The sequence below is a fragment of the Hyla sarda genome, chromosome 7 (genome assembly GCF_029499605.1).
Source record: "Hyla sarda isolate aHylSar1 chromosome 7, aHylSar1.hap1, whole genome shotgun sequence".
Lineage (NCBI taxonomy): Eukaryota > Metazoa > Chordata > Amphibia > Anura > Hylidae > Hyla > Hyla sarda.
The window spans coordinates 56,712,013-56,733,760 of NC_079195.1; the positions used below are offsets into that span (position 1 = coordinate 56,712,013).

Genomic DNA, 21,748 nt, shown 5'->3' on the forward strand with positions numbered 1-21,748 from the left:
AGTAATTTACAAATCTGTTTAATTTACTGGAACCAGTTTATTTAGATTTGTTTTTTCCACCTGAGTACCCCTTTCATTTTCTGTACATATATATTTTATGGAAAAAGGGAGGTAATTCAAACTTTTATTAGGTAAAGGGTTGATTCACTTTTATTAACTTTTTTTTACACTACTTGGATTGCATACACCGTTCAATGCTATGCCATAGCATAGCATTGATCAGTGTTATTGGTGCTCTGTTGCTTCCACCTGTCATGGCTGGAGCATGAGATCATTGATCGGACGGCAAAGGAGGCAGGTAAGGGCCCTCCCACCATACTCTCAGATGATCGGGACACCGCGGTTTTACCCCAATGGTCCACATCAGCTCCACTGAGTTGTCAGGACTGTATTACTTTTATTTCAAAGATACCGGTGATGTCCAGCATTAGACACGGGTCCTAGCAGGTGTTAGCCGCCAGGACCACCCCACTATGACACAGGGTCAGCTCCTGAGCCTGTGTCATGTAAGAGGAGTGGGCGCAAGGTGTACAGGTACGCCCCGCGTCTTCTGGAGTTAAATTTCAACATTAATGAAACCACACGGTCAATGGCGTAAATGTTAAAAAAATATATATTAAAAAGTGGTAAAAAAAAGTCCCATAAAAACAAAAATGGCACTGATTAAAACTGCAGATCGCGGAGCAAAGAATGAGCCTCATACATCCCTTGATGTAGAAAAATAAGTATTATGGGGGTCAGAAGAGCACAATTTTAATCATACAAATTTATTTTTTCACAAAAGATAAAATTTTTAGGTAGTACATAAAAACAGAATAAAGAATAATGATAATGTCATTTTTTATCAAAAAGTGCGCTGCCTGGAATCTACCCCCCCCCCTCCCCCCCCCCCCCCCCCAAAAAAAGTTGCTAAATTGCATTTTTTTCCAATTTCTCCCCAAAATTATATTGTTAAAAATTATCTTTTGTTTCACTCTAGATTTATTTGGTGTTAAAGTGAGTCAGGTCATAAAAAAGTATAAAAGTGTTATGGCTATGAGAAGGTGAAGTGGAAAAAAACTACACCCCCTCCTCCCTTCCTGCTCCCTCCTATTTCGCTGTACTGCACCACAGAGCAACGCAACAACACCGGAGCGGGTGGAGACTACACTAGACCAGGCAGGTACTCCCCCGCTAGACATTATCTCCTATTCAAAGGATAGGGAATAACATGTCTGATCATGGGGGTCCGGCTGCTGGGGACACCTGCAATCTCCACCGCAGCACCCCAGCCATCCGGTGGACGGAGCGAATTCCACTCCATGCCAGATCACTGGCGATCACAGCCACCACACCCCCTCCATTCATGTCTATGGGAGGAGGCGTGACGGCTGTGTACTAGACGGCTGCTACTCCTAGATCAGACATCCCTGATTCTTTGGAGAGGAGATAACATGTCTAGGGGCAGAGTACTCCTTTCAGCAAATTTCTCCCCATTTCATATCCAATTCCCTCCATTTTATGTTTAGTTAGTGAACATGAAATTGGGGGGAGATGGCTATATAAAATAGGGGGATTGGACATTAAATAGGGGGGAATTTCACCATTTGTTTATAATATCGAAATCACAATATTTACCTCCATAAACACAATCACACATATTGTGCAGCCCTAATACACACACATACACACATGTACATACACAAACACATATACACACATATACACACACAAACACATACACACAAACACATACACACATATACACACAAACACATACACACATATACACACAAACACATACAAACACATGCACACATATACACACAAACACATAAACACATATACACACAAACACATACACACAGACACAAACACATACAAACACATGCACACATATACACACAAACACATACACACATATACACACAAACACATAAACACATGTACATAAACATACACATACACACATATACACACAAACACATACACACATATACACACAAACACATACACACATATACACACAAACACATACACACATATACACACAAACACATAAACACATGTACATACACATACACATACACACATATACACACAAACACATACACACATATACACACAAACACATACACACATATAGATACACACGCACATATACACAAACACAAACACACTCATATACATCCCTCTTGTTATTAATAGTCTTTTTTAGGTCTTGGGAGGAGATTTACATTGTTCTATTTGGGGTTTGGACACAGTTGGGTCGGTAGAGAATATTTCTATGGGGTAAAGTGGATCATAGAACAAATGCAGCTATTTTTTTCATAATTTTTTTTAATGAAGTAAACGAGATAAAGGTAAGCAATGACTTTTCCTCAGTTTAAAGCGCGGTCCTCATCGGCAGGAAGCAGTGAGGAGGAGGAGGATGACGGAGGTTCTGATTCCATCTCTGCTTCTTTTTCGTCCCTCTCTATATATAGGGCCGTGGCCATGAAGAAGGCCCCTCCTATGACTGCCATTATGGTGCAGGTCATGAGGGCATACTCCAGGCTGCGGTATTTCAGAAGAGGGGATTTGGCATATCCTCGTTCGTAGGTGTCAGATATCAGGCCGATGAGGTACGGGCTGCCGGCGTCACCTAGGAGGTGATAGATTGTCATCTGCACGGCCAGGGCTGAAGATCTCCTCCACGGAGTTACTACTTTTAGTATAATGTCAGATATGAGGGTAAAATTTACTGACAGAAGCGTCTCTCCGATGAAGATGAAGATGTTGGTGGCAACGAGGCTGATGTTGCCAAAAGTTAATGCCAACAGAAGAAAAGGGGCGGAGAGCATCATCGCGCATCCACACACAAGCGGGTCTGCCCGTGGGTTGGATTTGCGATATCTTTTACTTATCTCCGTCCCTGCTACAACTCCCAGAATGCCAGAGACGACTGTAACCACACCAAATATTAGGATGTCGTGATAGTCACACGGTTCAGCGCGGCAAGGGTCCTTCTCTTGTAGGAGTGTTCGTGCGTGGGTCAGGTATGATGGACCCCATACACCTATGGCTCCCACTATGAAGGATACAGCCGTCGATCCCATGGTGGTTAACATGAAGCTTCGATTTTTAAATAGTTTTTTCAGATCTGTCGCCCATTTGGCAAACTTCTGGGATTTCTTGTTCTTCTTCCCGTTTGTAGTCGTTCTTGGAAGCTCCTTTGTGACCAAAATCATCAAAGCCACAGCTATGAGGCCCAGGCCAGGGGTGACCCGAAACGCCCAGTGCCAATCACCCCTTGCTGCATCAGTCACTTTGGGCCCGATGATGTATCCTAGTCCGCAGCCTACAGGTATGACGGAGTAAAACACGTTCAGCATGCGGGTCCGCTGGTCACTTGTAAAAAGGTCTGCAATGATGGAGGGGGCGATGGTGCAGAAAGTCGCCTCTCCGGCTCCAACCAGCCCACTCGTCAGCAGGAAGAGCAGGAAGTACCCGTCAGGGATGAATGACAGGGTAAGTGTCATGCTCAGCCAAACGATGACTCCTGCGCAAACAGTATATTTCTTATTACAGTGGTCGCCCAAATATCCGGCAATTGGTGCGACCAGCACGTAGCTTCCAATGAACAATGTATTCAATAAGCCGGACAGACTAGCATTGGTGTCATATGCTTTCTGTATATAAGGCAGCACCCCCGCCACGCTGGAGCGATTTGCATAGATGAGCAAATTAACAAAGGCGAGGATCACTACGGTGATGATGGAACGTGCCGTGGACATCACGCTTAGAGATGGCAGGTTCTGCCTCTCAGGGATATCGCCCTTTTCTACATCCATATCACTATGGTCCTCCATTGCTTCTTCCTCCTCCTTCAGCAATGGGTCTTGTGGAGAGGCCATGGTCACAGGTCAGAGCCTGAAAACACTAGAGAGATAGAGAGATAAGTGAAGACATTAGACAACATGTCATCATTCCTGTCATTATACAATAGATCCTTCATACAGAGCAGAAATGTCCAGCACAGAACCACAAGATAACACTAAGACCATCGCAGCCTCAGAAGAAGACGCTTCTCTATAAGTGTTTTATATGGAGACGTCTTCCCTGAGGTTACCAATGTCTGATAACCCTGAACCTGTCCGGTCCTAGTAATATCTGATAACCCTGAACCTGTCCGGTCCTAGTAATATCTGATAACCCTGTACCTGTCCGGTCCTATTATATCTGATAACCCTGAACCTGTCCGGTCCTAGTAATATCTGATAACCCTGAACCTGTCCGGTCCTAGTAATATCTGATAACCCTGAACCTGTCCAGTCCTAGTAATATCTGATAACCCTGAACCTGTCCGGTCCTAGTAATATCTGATAACCCTGAACCTGTTCAGTCCTAGCAATATCTGATAACCCTGAACCTGTCCGGTCCTAGTAATATCTGATAACCCTGAACCTCTCCGGTCCTAGTAATATCTGATAACCCTGAACCTGTCCGGTCCTAGTAATATCTGATAACCATGAACCTGTCCAGTCCTAGTAATATCTGATAACCCTGAACCTGTCCGGTCCTAGTAATATCTGATAACCCTGAACCTGTCCGGTCCTAGTAATACCTGATAACCCTGAACCTGTCCAGTCCTAGTAATATCTGATAACCCTGAACCTGTCCGGTCCTAGTAATATCTGATAACCCTGAACCTGTTCGGTCCTAGTAATATCTGATAACCCTGAACCTGTTCTGTCCTAGTAATATCTGATAACCCTGAACCTGTCCAGTCCTAGTAATATCTGTTAACCCTGAACCTGTCCGGTCCTAGTAATATCTGATAACCCTAAACCTGTCCGGTCCTAGTAATATCTGATAACCCTAAACCTGTCCGGTCCTAGTAATATCTGACAACCCTGAATCTGTCCTAGTAATGGCGGATTATAGGGGCTTGGCTGTATGGTCACTGGGCCATGTGAACTTCATACTGTAGATACAATTGGGCTATTCCGCTATATACATTTACTAATAATGAACCTACCCCACCTCATTGGGATCTATCCGTACCCTATATGACTTTCTGCCACTAGTTTATTTGAAAAATGTTTTCCCTTTCGGAGTACCCGGAGTATTTCTATTGTTAGTACACACAGAATTCTATTATATACTATTATATTTCTGCCCTAATCTTTCTGTCATTCTTTTACTACACCACCAAATCTTTCTCATAGACTTATATCTTTTAGAACTTCATGAATTAGGACTCTTTTTCTTGGGGGCTTTTTTGGGCATAATTGCATTTTAGCAGTTTTGCAAGAAAAAGCTCTGGTCATGATACTATCTGTGCGTTTTATTATGTTTAATGCCTAAGCCAAGTATTGTCACAATGCTATGAGGAATATAACTTTTGTTATTTCTTTTGGAAATTAATTTCTTGTTTTTTTTGCTCTAAAATAAAGCAACAACAATAAAAAAAAAAACCCTGACAAACAAAATGCCCTGTGTATGTATGAATAGAAGAGGCTGAGACTTACCTTGTGGTTCTCTCTTCAGACAAGGAACGGTCAAAATCTCGAATTCTCTATCGCAAATAGAAACTCTCTAAGAAACACTTTGCACCACAGGTTGTGAATGCAAAACACACTGAAGAGACTGCAGCCGGCACGCACCTCCTTGTACAGCTTACGGTGACATCATCACAAGCATGTGTGACATCACAGGGTTCTAAACCATCTTCAGGTATGTGTATATCTGTATAGTAAATGTGAGGAGCCGTATTAGTCCAGTGATGCAGATTGTAATACCTTTTTATTGGACTAACAAAATTTTGTAGAGACAAACTTTCGGGATTACTCCCTGATAATTTATCAAGTCCATTGATCATTAGTCCTTGTCTATTGGACTTGATAAAGGGAGGAATCCTGAAAGCTTGTCTCTACAAAATTCTGTTAGTCCAATAAAAAAGGTATTACAAGAGACTGCAACATTTTTTTGATTTGTGTGTATATGTATATCTATCTATCTATCTATCTATATATATATATATATATATATATATATATATATATATATATATATATAGTTCCATGGAAAATGCTGTGGCACTCAAGGTATGGTGAAAAAATGAAAACTATTCGTTCATCTCAAATGTGCAAAGAGCAACGTTTCAATGGTCTCACACCATCATTATCAAGTGGCTTGATAATGATGGTGTGAGACCATCGATACGTCGCTCTTTGCACATTTGGGATGAATAAATAGTTTTCATTTTTTCACCATACCTTGAGTGCCACAGCATTTTCCTTGGAACTAAGTAAGCAGGATCCTGGACCCGGATCCTAGCTGGACGCACCTACTCACGCTTTAGGAGTGCTGCTTTCTTCTTTGACATATAGATATCTATACATATATATATATATATATATATATATATATATATATATATATATATAAACTATCATATGAAGCAGCACCTCCTTGTATCCAGATGGTTGGGTGCAGGCCCTTGAACCTCGGTGCTCCGGTCCTCTTGAAAATGGCGGTGAGAGATCGCTGAAATGTTGTCAATTTTCCTTGGAATAAAGCACTTGATTTTTTTTCATCTATTTTGGTGTGCTGCCTATATCCATTTATATATATATTAATATATATATATATATATATATATATATAAATATACACCTAGAAATACATCAAGTACATAAAAACATCTTTTAGAAAAATATTTCTCCAGGCCTGCCGAGTATATCCCCGTACTTCACAGTGTCTTCTTAGTTTATGTACTTTAATATTTTGACCTTTTAACCCCACTAGGACCAAGGGCCTCCTGGGACATAAAGGTGTATTCCAGGCCAAAACTTTTTTATATATATCAACTGGCTCCGGAAAGTTAAACAGATTTGTAAATTACTTCTATAAAAAAATCTTAATCATTCCAATAGTTATTAGCTTCTGAAGTTGAGTTGTTGTTTTCTGTCTAACTGCTCTCTGATGACTCACATCCCGGGAGAATATCCCCAAAGGAACTGCACAGCTCCCGGGACGTGACATCATCATTGAGCAGTTAGACAGAACACTTCAGAAGCTAATAACTATTGGAAGGATTAAGATTTTTTAATAGAAGTAATTTACAAATCTGTTTAACTTTCCGGAGCCAGTTGATGTATATAAAAAAAGGTTTTGCCTGGAATACCCCTTTAAGGGCTCCCGGCGTTTCTGTTCACCACCGGTAACAGGACGTTGAACGGAACGTGACCACCCTCCCCCCCACTTCAGCGATCGCGATCTGCGAAGATCCCGGGTAAAACGGGTCTCCAGTGACCCGGTGACCAGGAAAATAAGGAGGATCGGGACTGACAAGACAGCATTGTTCCCCCTGAAGGGATAGGAGTGAGGTGGTAGGGGTGCCACCCCTCCTTTCCCTGCTATTGGTCAGTCAGTGGTGACCAACCAATAGCTAGAGATGAGCGAATCGAAGTTGACGAACCCGAATTCGTTACGAATTTCATGAAAAATTGGATTTGCAAAGAATACAAATATCGCTGCGATTCTATCGCACGAATCGCTTCATTAAACTCCATTTTACAGCGTTCCAGGCTATTGGGGCCTAAGATGGCGGATCCACATGTGAGTACATGGGGCAGGGGATTATGGGAGGGCGGGAAACAGCGGCGGGAATGAAGGTAGGCGAGCTGACCCTGAATCACATGTGAGATGCAGCCTATCAGTGTTCACTGACCCCTGTGATGTCACTGCCCCTATATAATTGGCGGCCATCTTGACTCTCTTCATTTCATCTATGCACTCAGATGGAGAGGACGGGACTGTGTGTGTGTGAATAGCTCATACCACAGCGTTACACTGCAACTGCTAGTCACATCAGCATTAGGGAAAGACAGAAGTGCAGAGTGCTGTGCTGTTACTCTGAGAAGGATCATTGATTGCTAAACCTCCTATTCACGTTATTGAGCATTGCAGCAGAGAGGGGCAGATAGCTGTCAGCTGCCTCATACAGATCTCCAAGCTGCCGGAACTTTCTGAAGCATCTCATCTCCTCATTTTTCAGCCCAATTGAGTTTATTTTTTTTGCTCCACAAATCTTCTGCTGCTCAGAATTGTGTGACAGAGTGCAATTTAGGGTTTAATCCCTGGATTTTTTTTTTTGTGGTGCTGCACTGTTGGGTCCTGCTGCTGTTCAGAAATACGTGATTGTTCAGTGGACTGTAGTGCATTTGTACCATTTTGTACCTGTTAACCTGTCAAGGGCCTGGCTACATACTGTGTAAGTCCAAACAATACTATTCACGGCTGTTTGTTTTTTTAAACAGTTTTTTCTGCGTATAGTTACGCATATATAACTGCCCTCATCAGTACATACCGCATACGTACATTGAAGTATTGTACCATTTAGTACCTGTTAAGCTGTCAAGGTGCTCCATACCATCAAAGTCCAAACAATAGTATCCACCGGCTGGTGTTTTACAAAAATACAGAGTTTTTTCTACTAATAGGCATATTACTGCCCTCCTCATTGCATACCGCATAGGTACATCCAAGTATTGTACCATTTAGTACCTGTTGAGCTGTCAAGGGCCTACATACTGTTCAAGGACAGCCGTAAGTAATCACCTGCTGCTGTTCTAGACAAATACTGTTTAAAGAATAGTGTAGCGTATTGTAATACCTTCATAAATGCACTAAGTATGTCAGGCAGAGAAGCGCCAGGACGTGCACAGAGGAGTGGCAGAGGCCTAAATACTTCAGACGTGTGTGAGCAGCCGGCTAACAGTTCGACTCCCCGCCACTGCGGGTAACACACGTCCCTGGAGCTTTCTACTCGCAATTAGGACGCCGCAACCGTGTCGTACTATGCTTCTGATAGAACCGTGGACCCGGTCTATTGGGTTAAAGAAGAACTCCATCTTCTGAGCCCCAATGTTTGTGGGCTCAGATACTTTTATTGTTTACTATTATGAGATATGTACCACTTGTTTAGCCCCTGAGGAGGTCACATGTTATAGTGTGCCGAAACGCGTAGGGCATTGTGGTTTTTTCAGAACATAGAGAGGTGACTATGGGCATCTATGCACTGCTGTGTACATTATCCTAATATTGTGGGAGTTCTCTCCCCATCTGTTATATTTTAGCAGATTATATCAGGCGTTCATTTGGTTTGTGCACCTCTCATTTGAGTGCTACAAACAACAATACTGCATCACATGCATTATATTTCTTAATAACTACTATTAAAAGCTAAGTTTTATATGCACCTCCCCCCCCCCCCCCTCTTTACTATATTTAGTTTGGGAGATCACATATACGGGTTAGTAGATACCCCTACAAATCTATTACTAATTTAGGCCTAAATACTTCAGGCAGAGTTGGCAGCAGACTTGGGGCGAGTGGCAGCAGGAGTCGCAGCCTGAGCCTGAGCTCCCGTTATCAGCCAGTGGTCGTGTCTCCACCAGCAACCCATCTGCCGTCGTCGATTGGTTAACACGCTCATCCACAACCGACCAGTTTTTGTCCGTCTGATCATTTTGGTGCAGAGTGTCTGAGACATGTCTGCGCCAGTGTGCGCCAGTGTGCGCCAGTGTGCGCCTGGAAAATCCGACAAACCCGACATTGCACTGTGAAAAGCCAAAAAAGGGGCCTGGTCTGTCGCAAAGGGGCGCGTGGCTGGCCCAAAAAGGGGCGTGATTTCACAATCCGACAGATTTACTATTGAATTCACAGAAAATCCTGTGGATAAATGGCTGGAAATATCCACCTGGAAAAAGCTGGTCAGAAAATGTTCCCAATAGTAAATAGAGAGGAATCCTGCAAGTCTGAAACAACTTTTCCCACTAGTAAAAACCTGATGCTCTTAGTAAATGAGGCCCATAGTTCCATAATGGTCAAATAAAATGCATATATACTAATGCCATGATGTGTTTTAAAGTTTGAATGTGTATGTTTCTTATAATTCAGTAAAAGGCAATGTTCACATGGCAGAATTTCCGAGCAGAATCCGGTGGAAAAACTTGGCTTCAAAATTACGTTGCAGCAGAGTCCCATTGTCTTCAATAGGATTCTGCTGCTCTGCACAAGGCACAATGTCCACGATGTAAATATCTGCTGTCTGGGAACCTCTTCTGGCCACTGTAAAAAGAATCGGCAAGTCAATTCTTTCTGCGGAATTTGCTAAGAAATGCTTTGCCGTCTATGGAGTTGGCATTTTTCCTAATGGTTCTAGCTCTGGCATGTTCTGCTGGCACCTGCTGTCTGCCGAGTGTTCAATATTTAGTGAAGAAAATCTCATTATGAAGAGTGAAGGTGCTGTCAGAGATTAGAAACACCAGCACTCCTGTCTATGAGTTGTCTCACAATCACTTCATAATTACCGTATATACTCGAGTATAAGCCGACCCGAGTATAAGCCGAGGCCCCTAATTTCAACCCAAAATCCCAGGAAAAGTTATTGACTCGAGTGTAAGCCTAGGGTGGGAAATACATCATCCCCCCTGTCATCATCCAGACCCCCGTCATTAACATCCTCATCATCATCACCGCCTGTCATCATTCAGACCCTCATCATCATCCCCTTGTCATCATCCCACACCCCCCCTTCATCATCCCCTTGTCATCATCCCCACCCCCCATCATCATCCCACACCCCCCCTTCATCATCCCCTTGTCATCATCCCACACCCCCCCTTCATCATCCCCTTGTCATCATCCCCACCCCCCATCATCATCCCAAACCCCCCCTTCATCATCCTCTTGTCATCATCCCACACCCCCCCTTCATCATCCTCTTGTCATCATCCGCCCTCAGTGGTCTTCAACCTGCGGACCTCCAGAGGTTTCGAAACTACAACTCCCAGCAAGCCCGGGCAGCCATCAGAGTCAGAGAGACACACACTCACAGACAGACACACACACACAGAGTCACAGTCACACACACAGAGTCACACACAGTCACACACACAGAGTCACACACACACAGAGTCAGAGTCACACACACACAGAAAATAAGGCATACTTGGCACACCAGAAGGCCTCCTACATAATTCCAATACAAGAAATGACTGTGGGCAGGGGTGTAGCGCTCCTGGGTCCCCTTGCAACACACACACACAGTCACATACACACACACAGAGTCACACATTGTCACATACATACACACACACAGAGTCACACATAGTCACATACATACACACACACAGAGTCACACATAGTCACATACATACACACACACAGAGTCACACACAGTCACATACATACACACACACAGAGTCACACATAGTCACATACATACACACACACAGAGTCACACACAGTCACATACATACACACACACAGAGTCACACATAGTCACATACATACACACACACAGAGTCACACACAGTCACATACATACACACACACAGAGTCACACACAGTCACATACATACACACACACAGAGTCACACACAGTCACATACATACACACACACACACACAGAGTCACACACAGTCACATACATACACACACACACACACACAGTCACACACAGTCACATACATACACACACACAGAGTCACACACAGTCACATACATACACACACACACACACACACACAGTCACACACAGTCACATACATACACACACACACACAGAGTCACACACAGTCACATACACACACACACAGTCACACACAGTCACATACATACACACACACAGAGTCACACACAGTCACATACATACACACACAGAGTCACACACAGTCACATACATACACACACACAGTCACACACAGTCACATACATACACACACAGAGTCACACACAGTCACATACATACACACACACAGAGTCACACACAGTCACATACATACACACACACAGAGTCACACACAGTCACATACATACACACACACACAGAGTCACACACAGTCACACACATACACACACACACAGAGTCACACACAGTCACATACATACACACACACACACACACACACAGTCACACACAGTCACATACATACACACACACACAGAGTCACACACAGTCACATACATACACACACACACACAGTCACACACAGTCACATACATACACACACAGAGTCACACACAGTCACATACATACACACACACAGACACAGTCACACACAGTCACATACATACACACACACAGAGTCACACACAGTCACATACACACACACACAGTCACACACAGTCACATACATACACACACACAGAGTCACACACAGTCACATACATACACATACAGAGTCACACACAGTCACATACATACACACACACAGAGTCACACACAGTCACATACATACACACACACAGAGTCACACACAGTCACATACATACACACACACAGAGTCACACACAGTCACATACATACACACACACACACAGAGTCACACACAGTCACATACATACACACACACAGAGTCACACACAGTCACATACATACACACACACAGAGTCACACACAGTCACATACATACACACACACACACAGAGTCACACACAGTCACATACATACAGACACACAGAGTCACACACAGACAGTCACACACAGACAGTCACACACAGTCACACACAGACAGTCACACACAGACAGAGACAGCGACAGACAGAGAGACAGACACACACACTCACCCATCCAGCGCAGCACTCCTTCTCTCCTGGCGCCCTGCGAGTGACGTCACTGACGTCCCATGCGGGCGCACAGCGGCGATGAGGGCCGGGGGGGCAGCTGACGGACGTGCGCACAGCGGCGATGAAGGGCGGGGGGGGAGGGTTGCTGACGGGCGCACAGCGCAGGTGAATGCCGGGGGGGGGGGGAGTGCTGTCGGACGGGCGCACAGCGCAGGTGAAGGCTGGGGGGGTGCTGCGCAGCGTCTTGGTGTCACCCCATTAGGTTGGTGTCACCCGGTGCGGGCTGCACCCCCAGCACCCGGGTCGCAACGCCACTGTATGTGTACATTAAACCTTTTTTCTGCATGTAGTTTAGTTTTCCTGTAGTCTAATTCGGGGGTCACTAAACTCACATAACATTGATTTTCAGACCAAGTTTTCATAGAAAACATTACCCGTTCCTTCTTACATGTGTTACCTGCTTAAAAAAAGTCTCAGGGTCAGTTTACAAAAATCTATTTATTTCTAAGAGTTTGTAGCCTTGGGAGCCCCAAATATAAAGCTGTTTCCAGTTTGTTACTATACTTCACAATTCTCTAGATATAGGGATTTTACTATTTGGGTGACTATCTGCACTTTCCCTGGAGGGCAAGAACTTTATATATAAAGTTGATCAGCAACTAAAATGACAAAAAGACAGCACCTCTTGGGGGGGAGAATTTATCAATGCTTACACCCGAAATCTTGCAAAGACACAGAAAAAACACACACTTTTTTTTTAACAAATATTGTTTGCTTGCACAAAATGTCTTGCTTTTTTTTTTACACCAGAAAACGGGCATGCAAGCCTTGGTAGATTCTTCCTATGAGTCCCTTACCTTCTGATCTTGTGCACATGTTTAGGCGATCCTCAGGCCTGTAAAACTACTGTTAAAACTAATATTTGTTAAAGAGAACCTGTCACCAAACAAAACTTTTAATATATTGTTCCTTATGTAATTATAAGACACTTTGCTATTTACTTGCTGTTAAAATTCTCAACCTTTTATATGTTTTTTTGTGTGATTGATAAACGGCCACTAGGTGGCTCTGTTCTGTTCCCTGCTGCAAGTCAAACAGTTAGTTTGGTCTCCTCCCGGCCTGGCAGGAGACCAAACTCAGGAAGTGTATGCGGGGTATGGCGAGGCACAGCTCTCGCAAGCTTCAGTGACGCCGAGCAAGGGAGCAAGGGGAAAGGTATGATGCAGAGCTTTTTAAAACACAGGATTTTTTTTAAGAGCAGGAGGGGTGTTAGGAGTAGTTAGGGAATATAATCCGTGGATACTGAGAAATAACCACAGCTTATGTCTAGAACTATATTTTTTTGTTCCTATATCCATTTTTACGTAGATAAATAGACAAACCAAAACAGACAGCAAAAAGTAATTGTAATCCACGTGACCTTCATCATCATCACCTCCATAATCTTCAGTTTGTCTACACACATCTATAGGCCGGGTTCACACACAGTATTTTGGTGAGTCTTTATAACCAAAACTAGGAGTGGATCCAAAATACAAAAAAAGCGCCAATCTTCCCATTCTAGTTTTTTCTGCATTGGTTCTACACTTGGTCTTGGCTAAAAATACTGACCAGAATATTATGAATCCGACCTAAGATAAATTTGTATTTGCGATGTCTCTTCTTTATATAAAATAAAAGCAGACTTTTTGCATTATGGGTATCAATGTTTTTTGTTTGGGTCAAAGCCAAAGTGCATTTACTCATAGTTGAGCTTGACTGTAGCTGCATCAGGTTATGTAGCTTCAGTTCCAGCTTTTTACTAGCCGCTCTTGACCTCCTAGCCCGTCCTTATATCCCAACCTCATATTCCATCCTCATATACTGTCTTCATATTCCGTCCTCATATCCCGTCCTCATATCTCAACCTCATAACCTGTCCTCATATCCCGTCCTCATATCCCGTCCTCATATCTCAACCTCATATCCCGTCCTCATATCTCAACCTCATATCCCGTCCTCATATCCCGTCCTCATATCTCAACCTCATATCCCGTCCTCATATCCCGTCCTCATATCCCATCCACATATCCCGTCCTCATATCCCGTCCTCATATCCCAACCTCATATCCCGTCCTCATATCTCATCCTCATATCCCGTCCTCATATCCCATCCTCATATCCCATCCTCATATCCCGTCTTCATATTCCGTCCTCATATCCTGTCCTCATATCTCAACCTCATATCCTGTCCTCATATCCCGTCCTCATATCCCATCCTCATATCCCGTCCTCACATCCCGTCCTCACATCCCGTCCTCACATCCCGTCCTCACATCCCGTCCTCACATCCCGTCCTCATATCCCGTCCTCATATCCCGTCCTCATATCCCGTCCTCATATCCCGTCCTCACATCCAGTCCTCACATCCCGTCCTCACATCCCGTCCTCACATCCCGTCCTCACATCCCGTCCTCACATCCCGTCCTCATATCCCGTCCTCATATCCTAACCTCATATTTCATCCTTTGTACTTTCTAACTTGTGGCCATATCTAATGACATATTGTGGAGGGACACTATAGCGCCTTTGGAGTGTAGTAAGAATTGTTTTAGGTAAGACAAAAGACATGACATCTTTTACATATATAACTAAATGTTTTATTTATTTAGGTTTTTATGAATCTGGTATTGAACTTCTGCTCTGAAGCCTGTAGACGTGCCGACATTGCACATATAGTCGGTTACCTGGAATAAGAGGAAATAATATAAGATTTAGATGTTAAGTAACATAACATTTTTCCTCAGCATTGTCACATTGCATCCCAAATTCTCACACTTTTTATTTACCCTAGAATGACCTCAATATCTGCAAGGTACGATGACCGACAAGCTGGTATACAATGTATGAATGTATATAGAGAATTGGCTAAAGCATCTCAGTCTTTCAGACACATTAAAGGGGTTCTCCGCTGCTCAGCGTTTGGAACAAAATGTTCCGAATGCTTAGAGTCGGCACCGGGAGCTTGTGACGTCAAAGCCCCACCCCTCATGACGTCACCCCCCGCCCCCTCAATGCAAGTCTATGGGAGGGGGCGTGACAGCCTATATACTTGCATTGAGGGAGCAAGGTGTGATGTCATGAGGGGCGGGGCCATGACGTCACGAGCTCCCGGCGCTGGCTCTAAGCATTCGGAACAATTTGTTCCCAACACTGAGCAGCAGAGTACCCCTTTAAAGGCATATTCCCATCTCATCAATTGGGTTTTCTGTCCACCCCTGGCCGGTCTGCAGCCACTGGAGGTGGTCAGGAAAGCCAAAGCAATAATTTTGCGTAACCTTCATTGACTTTATTGGGAATTATGTATACAGCATAGCCCCACGAGCAGCACTGGAGTTACATAAAGAGTAGTAGTGCACCCAAAATTAAAATTCTGGGCCGAAACCGAAAATTTAGGAAGTGCTGAAAACTGAAACCAAAACTAACCCAAATCTCCCAGCAGGTTGTGCTATAGATCAATAATATGCAACCTGTGGCTCTGTAGCTGGGGCAGCAGTAAAACTCCCAGCAGGCAATGATAACTACCAGCAATGCAAAAGGGGTAGTAACACAATAAAGTGCATGTACCACTATAGTACACCTTTGGCTGTCAGGACATGCTGGGAGTTGTTGTTTTGCAACAGCTGGAGGCACCCTGGCTGAGAAACACTGGTCTATGGAGCCTGTCTAGTGCAACTGACCAGAGACCACGGCAATCTGAGGAGTGAAGCACATAAACACATTCTTCTCCCCATCTGTTCTTAAAGGAAAACTCCAGTGGAAAACATTTTTTTTTAATCAACTGGTGCCAGAAAGTTAAACAGATTTGTAAATTACTTCTATTTAAAGTGTACTCAGGTAGAAAACAGACATGGTGCACATCTACAATCTTGTGCAATGATCCAATTGCTTCTCAGCATAATATCAAAACTAACAGGTTGTTAGTATACGTTTTGATCAAAAAGTACAAAGCCCCCTCGCCACGTCAAGGCCACCTATTTAGAGTGGGTCCCTAACGTCCCTAGCATAAAATGTCGTAGCACTGGGCGGCGACCACCACCGCTGCGACACCAGTGCCCACAGGGGGAACGACCCACTGGAAGAGCGGCCCCAATGCCACTCAAACCAGTCTATGGGTCGCACCTCCCCGCAGACACAGCACCACTGTGTTTTCTATCCCCTCATTTTTTTGTTTGAACATGTGTCTGCACTCTTCCCCACCCTCTCAGCCCAACCCTATATAAGTAGTAGTTAGCTACACAAGGGCCATTTCTTTCCTAGCAGCCTCCCAGTCTGACTGGGAGAGCATGGTAAGTGAGCTATAACATCCTGTTCCCATTGGTGTGGTGCTGTGCGGTGTCCGTTGCTGCCGTGGCGCCGTGTCTGCGGGGAGGTGCGGCCTATAGACTGGTTGGAGTGGCGTTGGGGCCGCTTTGCCAGTGGGTCATTCCCCCCCGTGGGCACTGGTGTCGCGGTGGTGGTGGTTGCCGCCCAGTACTACGCCATTTTATGCTAGGGACGTTAGGGACCCACTCTGGATAGGTGGCCTTGACGTGGCCAGTGGTTGTACTTTTTGATCAAAAATGTATACTAACAACCTGTTAGTTTTTGATATTATGCTGAGAAGCAATCAGATAATTATACAAGATTGTAGATGTGCACCATGTCTGTTTTCTACCCGAATTCATACTTCTATTTAAACATCTTAATCCTTCCAGTACCTATCAGCTGCTGTATGCTCCACAGCAAGTTCTTTTCTTTTTGAATTTCTTTTCTGTCTGACCACAGTGCTCTCTGCTGACACCTCTGTCCAGTCAGGAACTGTCCAGAGTTACATCGTTTTTTGCATCATTTTCTTTCTAGATACACTGGCCCAGTAAAAATGCTAACAAACGTGCACATATAATGAGTTTTGATTGTTTTTGTTACCTTTATTTGTATTAGTTTTGTCCAATGCAAGGGGAATTGTATTCTGCAACTGCATGTTCATCTGAAAGACAAGAAAACAAATGAATAACTTACGTTTATTAAAGGGGTACACTTTGGTCGAATTTTCTTTTTAAATCAACTGGTCCCAGAAAAATAAACAGATTTGTAAATTACTTCTATTTATTAGCTGCTGTATGCTCCACAGGAAGTTATATAGTTATTTTCTGTCTGACCACTGTGCTCTCTGCTGACACCTCTGTCCATGTCAGGAACTGTCCAGAGTACAAGCAATTCCCCATAGCAAATCTCTCCAGCTCTAAACAGTTCCCAACATGGACAGAGGTGTCAGCAGAGAGCACTGTGGTCAGACAGAAAGGAAATTCGCAAAGAAAAGAACTTCCTGTGGTGCATACAGCAGCTGATAAGTACTGAAAGGATTAAGATTTTTAAATATAAGTAATTTACAAATCTGTTTAACGTTTTGGCACCAGTTGATTTTAAACATTTAGTTTCCACTGGAGTACCCCTTTAAAGCCAACAAATCTGCAGCAATGTGTGATGTCATCTTGTCTGTGTGAAGCTAAATCTCTGAGGAATGTTTCCAGTACCTTGTAGAAAGTATGCCATAAAGAATGAAGGCAAAAGGGGCTCCAACCCGGGACTAGCAAGGTGTACCTAATAAAGTAGTCAGTGAGCCATTGTCAAATGTTAAAGGGGTGCTCCGATGGAAAACTTTTTTTTTTTTTTTTTTTATTAACTGGTGCCAGAAAGTTAAACAGATTTGTAAATTATGTGATTACGAGAGATGTCAGCTCACCCGATCCTCCGCACGGCAATATGAAGCCTCCAACGTAAGAAGAAATGTGCAAAAAGCCAGCGGTATGCAAAACTTCCCCTTTATTGTATTCCAAGATAAAACCTCTACATGGAAACATCTCAAATAACAATCGATAAAACCTCCTGGACAAGCAACATGACGCGTTTCAGGTCATGTGACCCTTCATCAGATGCATGATGAAGGGTCACATGACCTGAAACGCGTCATGTTGCTTGTCCAGGAGGTTTTATCGATTGTTATTTGAGATGTTTCCATGTTGAGGTTTTATCTAGGAATACAATAAAGGTGAAGTTCTACATACCGCTGGCTTTTTGCACATTTCTTCTTAAATTTGTAAATTACTAAATCTTAATCCTTCCAGTCCTTATTAGCTGCTGAATACTACAGAGGAAATTATTTTCTTTTTGAAACACAGAGTTCTCTGCTGACATCACGAGCACAGTGCTCTCTGCTGACATCTCTGTCCATTTTAAGAACTGTCCAGAGTAGGAGAAAATCCCCATAGAAAACATATGCTGCTCTGGACAGTTCCTAAAATGGACAGAGGTGTCAGCAGAGAACACTGTGGACATGATGTCAGCAGAGAGCTCCGTGTTCCAAAAAGAAAAGAATTTCCTCTGTAGTATTCAGCAGCTAATAAGTACTGGAAGGATTAAGATTTTTTTAATAGAAGTAATTTACAAATTTGTTTAACTTTCTGGCACCAGTTGATTTAAAAAGAAAAAAAAAAAAAAAAAGTTTTCCACCGGAGTACCCCTTTAAGATTCCTCCCTCTGATTTCCCAGAGGTTATAAGATGCTCATGCTCAACATATACAAGGCATCTTTGGATTCCCAATGACCAGTGTAGGCCCCTTTATGCCTCAAGTACATTCAAATCCTAATAGATTACCGTACACCTCTGAGGTTCACATATGGCATACTTGTACCTTTGTAAAAATTACATATATTTTCCTGTTATTCTTCCAATTTTAAGCAAGGAACCAGTGAGACTACCACTAATTTAACCCTTTCACTGCCAATATTTTATCTTTTATTTTTACATAAATATAAAACTTTATTAAATGTTTTGCTGACATTTTTCAATACACACAAGTATTTCATTAAAATGAACTTTTACTATAAGGGCAATCGAGAGAAAATAAACAATTCTGCCATTTCTTGGTCCCTTAGATGAACCAAACTAGAATTTGTTTTTAATATCATGTATACATATGTCTGCCCTTTAAGGCTATGTGCACACACAGTATTTTGAGACTCGTTTGGCTTTGGAAAAGTAAATTTTTACAGGCAAATATGAGTATGAAACCTTCAGACATTTTTCTGGCATAGTGTGTGAACATAGCCTAAGACACTGTAGGACTTTGTATAACACACGCTTGCTTTCCTTTAGGGTAGGGTCACACATAGCACATCACAGCAGGTTTCCCGTAGCTTAAATTTTGCTTGCAAATTTTTTTGTTTGCGAAATTACATAAGCAGAATTTCCTCCATGGAAAAACGCAAGTGGAATTTTGGCTGCGAGAAACCTGCTGCGGTTGTGCTAAATGTGACTTGCCACATAGGCTGGGAAACCTATAGATCTCATATATTTCTGTATACTCAGTTCACAGGGAGTTAAAGGGTTGCTCCATTGGAAAGATGGGGGTTTAGTGGAGAAAAAAATACTGCATGACCAATCTTTTTATTCCGCTCAACTCCCCAAAAATACGGTACATCTGATGGACCCCATTCTACTTACTGGGATTAAATCTGGACCTGGCGGTGTCAGTTGTGCTCCGGCCCGTTTAGGGTCCATTTTACGCAAAAATAAAATTAAAAAAACCCGAGCAGACCCTGAACCAGTCAGAGCACAACAGGCAGTGTGAGCCTAGAAAGTGTTTATCCATGTAAGGATCCACATGAAATGTACAAGAACCAACAAGATGAATAGAAGAAATTGAAGGGTTCTTCTGAACGTTCTTCACGAGTTATAGAGTATGTCCCACGATCTTGTTAAATTTTATAATCCCCCCAGTTCTCTGCCCCCATCATGATAAACCACCCCCTGCCTTTATTTTTATTATTTGTTAGTTTTCCACCTTGATATTCCTCTGTATTTTCTGCTCAGTCTCAGTCAGATTCACAGACTGGGAAGGGGCGTTCCCCAGCAGGCGTGACATCATATGAAGCCATACAGGGGAGAACTTCCTCCCTCACTCTGCTACACACAGCCCAGAGCAGTTCAGTGTGAGATGGGCTATGATTGGATAAGGCTACACACACCCCCCTCAGCATTCCAGACAGCATTTTCTTATTTTTGACTTCTGTCAGGCCAACAGAAGTTCCAACTTTGTGCATGAGAAGGGGGGGGGGGGGATGTGCTTTGGACAAGTATGGAGACACCTAGTGGCAGCTTTTCTAAACACAAAATAAAACACAGAAAACTTCATTTTTTTTTTTTTAAACAATGTAGAAAAGATTTAGAAAGATTTTTTTTATTTATCATAAGGAGTGCAATAGCAAAGATTGGTTTTAATGAGGTGCCCATATAAAGCCCATTTGGACATTCAACTTTTTGCTGCTATAAGGGTTTGGCTTAAAGGGGTACTCCAGTGGAAAAAATATATATATATATTTTTTTAAATCAACTGGTGCCAGAAAGTTAAACCGATTTATAAATTACTTCTATTTAAAAATCTTAATCCTTACAGTACTGCTGTATACTCCAGAGGAAGTTCTTTTCTCTTTGGATTTCTTTTTTGTCTAACCAAGGTGCTCTCTGCTGACACCTCTGTCCGTTTTAGGAACTGTCCAGAGTAGGAGCAAATCCCCACAGCAAACCTCTCCTGCTTTGGACAGTTCCTGACATGGACAGAGGTGTCAGCAGAGAGCTGTCCGTTGGCTGTCCGGGCATGCTGGAAGTTGAAGTTTTGCAACATCTGGAGGGCCACAGTTTGAGACCACTGTCTTACAGTTTTCTAATCCCATCTTACCTGTCTCATAGTAATCGTAGATTTTCACTATGGCTGGTTTCAGGTCCTCGACTTTATTATCTTGTTCAACAAAGAATGAAAGATTGACAGAGTCTTGTCCCAGCTACAAAGAAAAAGTTGGTGAATATGGCTGATCTGGAGTCAGAAATCCATTGTGTTAGCTATACCTCAAGGTGGGAAAATGGTTGCATAACAGCACATTTAAGGTAGGTTTCTACACAGATTTTTTTATGGCGTTTTTTGGATAACTTCCACTGCATTTTTTCAGCTAGAAGTGGATCCAGTAAAACAGAGAAGTATTCAGTGGTCCCTCAAAATACAAAATACGACGGTAATCCGTTCCAAATGGACCATCGTTTGTTGAAACCATCGTATGTTGAGGGATCCG

At 43.0% G+C, this 21,748-nt stretch overlaps 1 protein-coding gene across 7 annotated transcripts in view; it reads right to left on the minus strand.

The window, feature by feature from the left end:
- Positions 1-15,217: 15,217 nt before the first annotated feature.
- LOC130281665 (alpha-2-macroglobulin-like) overlaps positions 15,218-21,748 on the minus strand; it is a 95,666-nt gene continuing 89,135 nt past the window's right edge. For all 7 annotated transcript variants that reach the window (XM_056529126.1, XM_056529128.1, XM_056529129.1 and 4 more), the window contains 3 exons: positions 21,361-21,463; positions 17,549-17,609; positions 15,218-15,327 (listed from right to left, as the gene is read on the minus strand). In XM_056529126.1, coding sequence (XP_056385101.1) covers positions 17,560-17,609; positions 21,361-21,463 — 153 coding nt within the window. In that variant the 3' untranslated portion in view covers positions 15,218-15,327; positions 17,549-17,559. The remainder of the gene's footprint in view (positions 15,328-17,548; positions 17,610-21,360; positions 21,464-21,748) is intronic.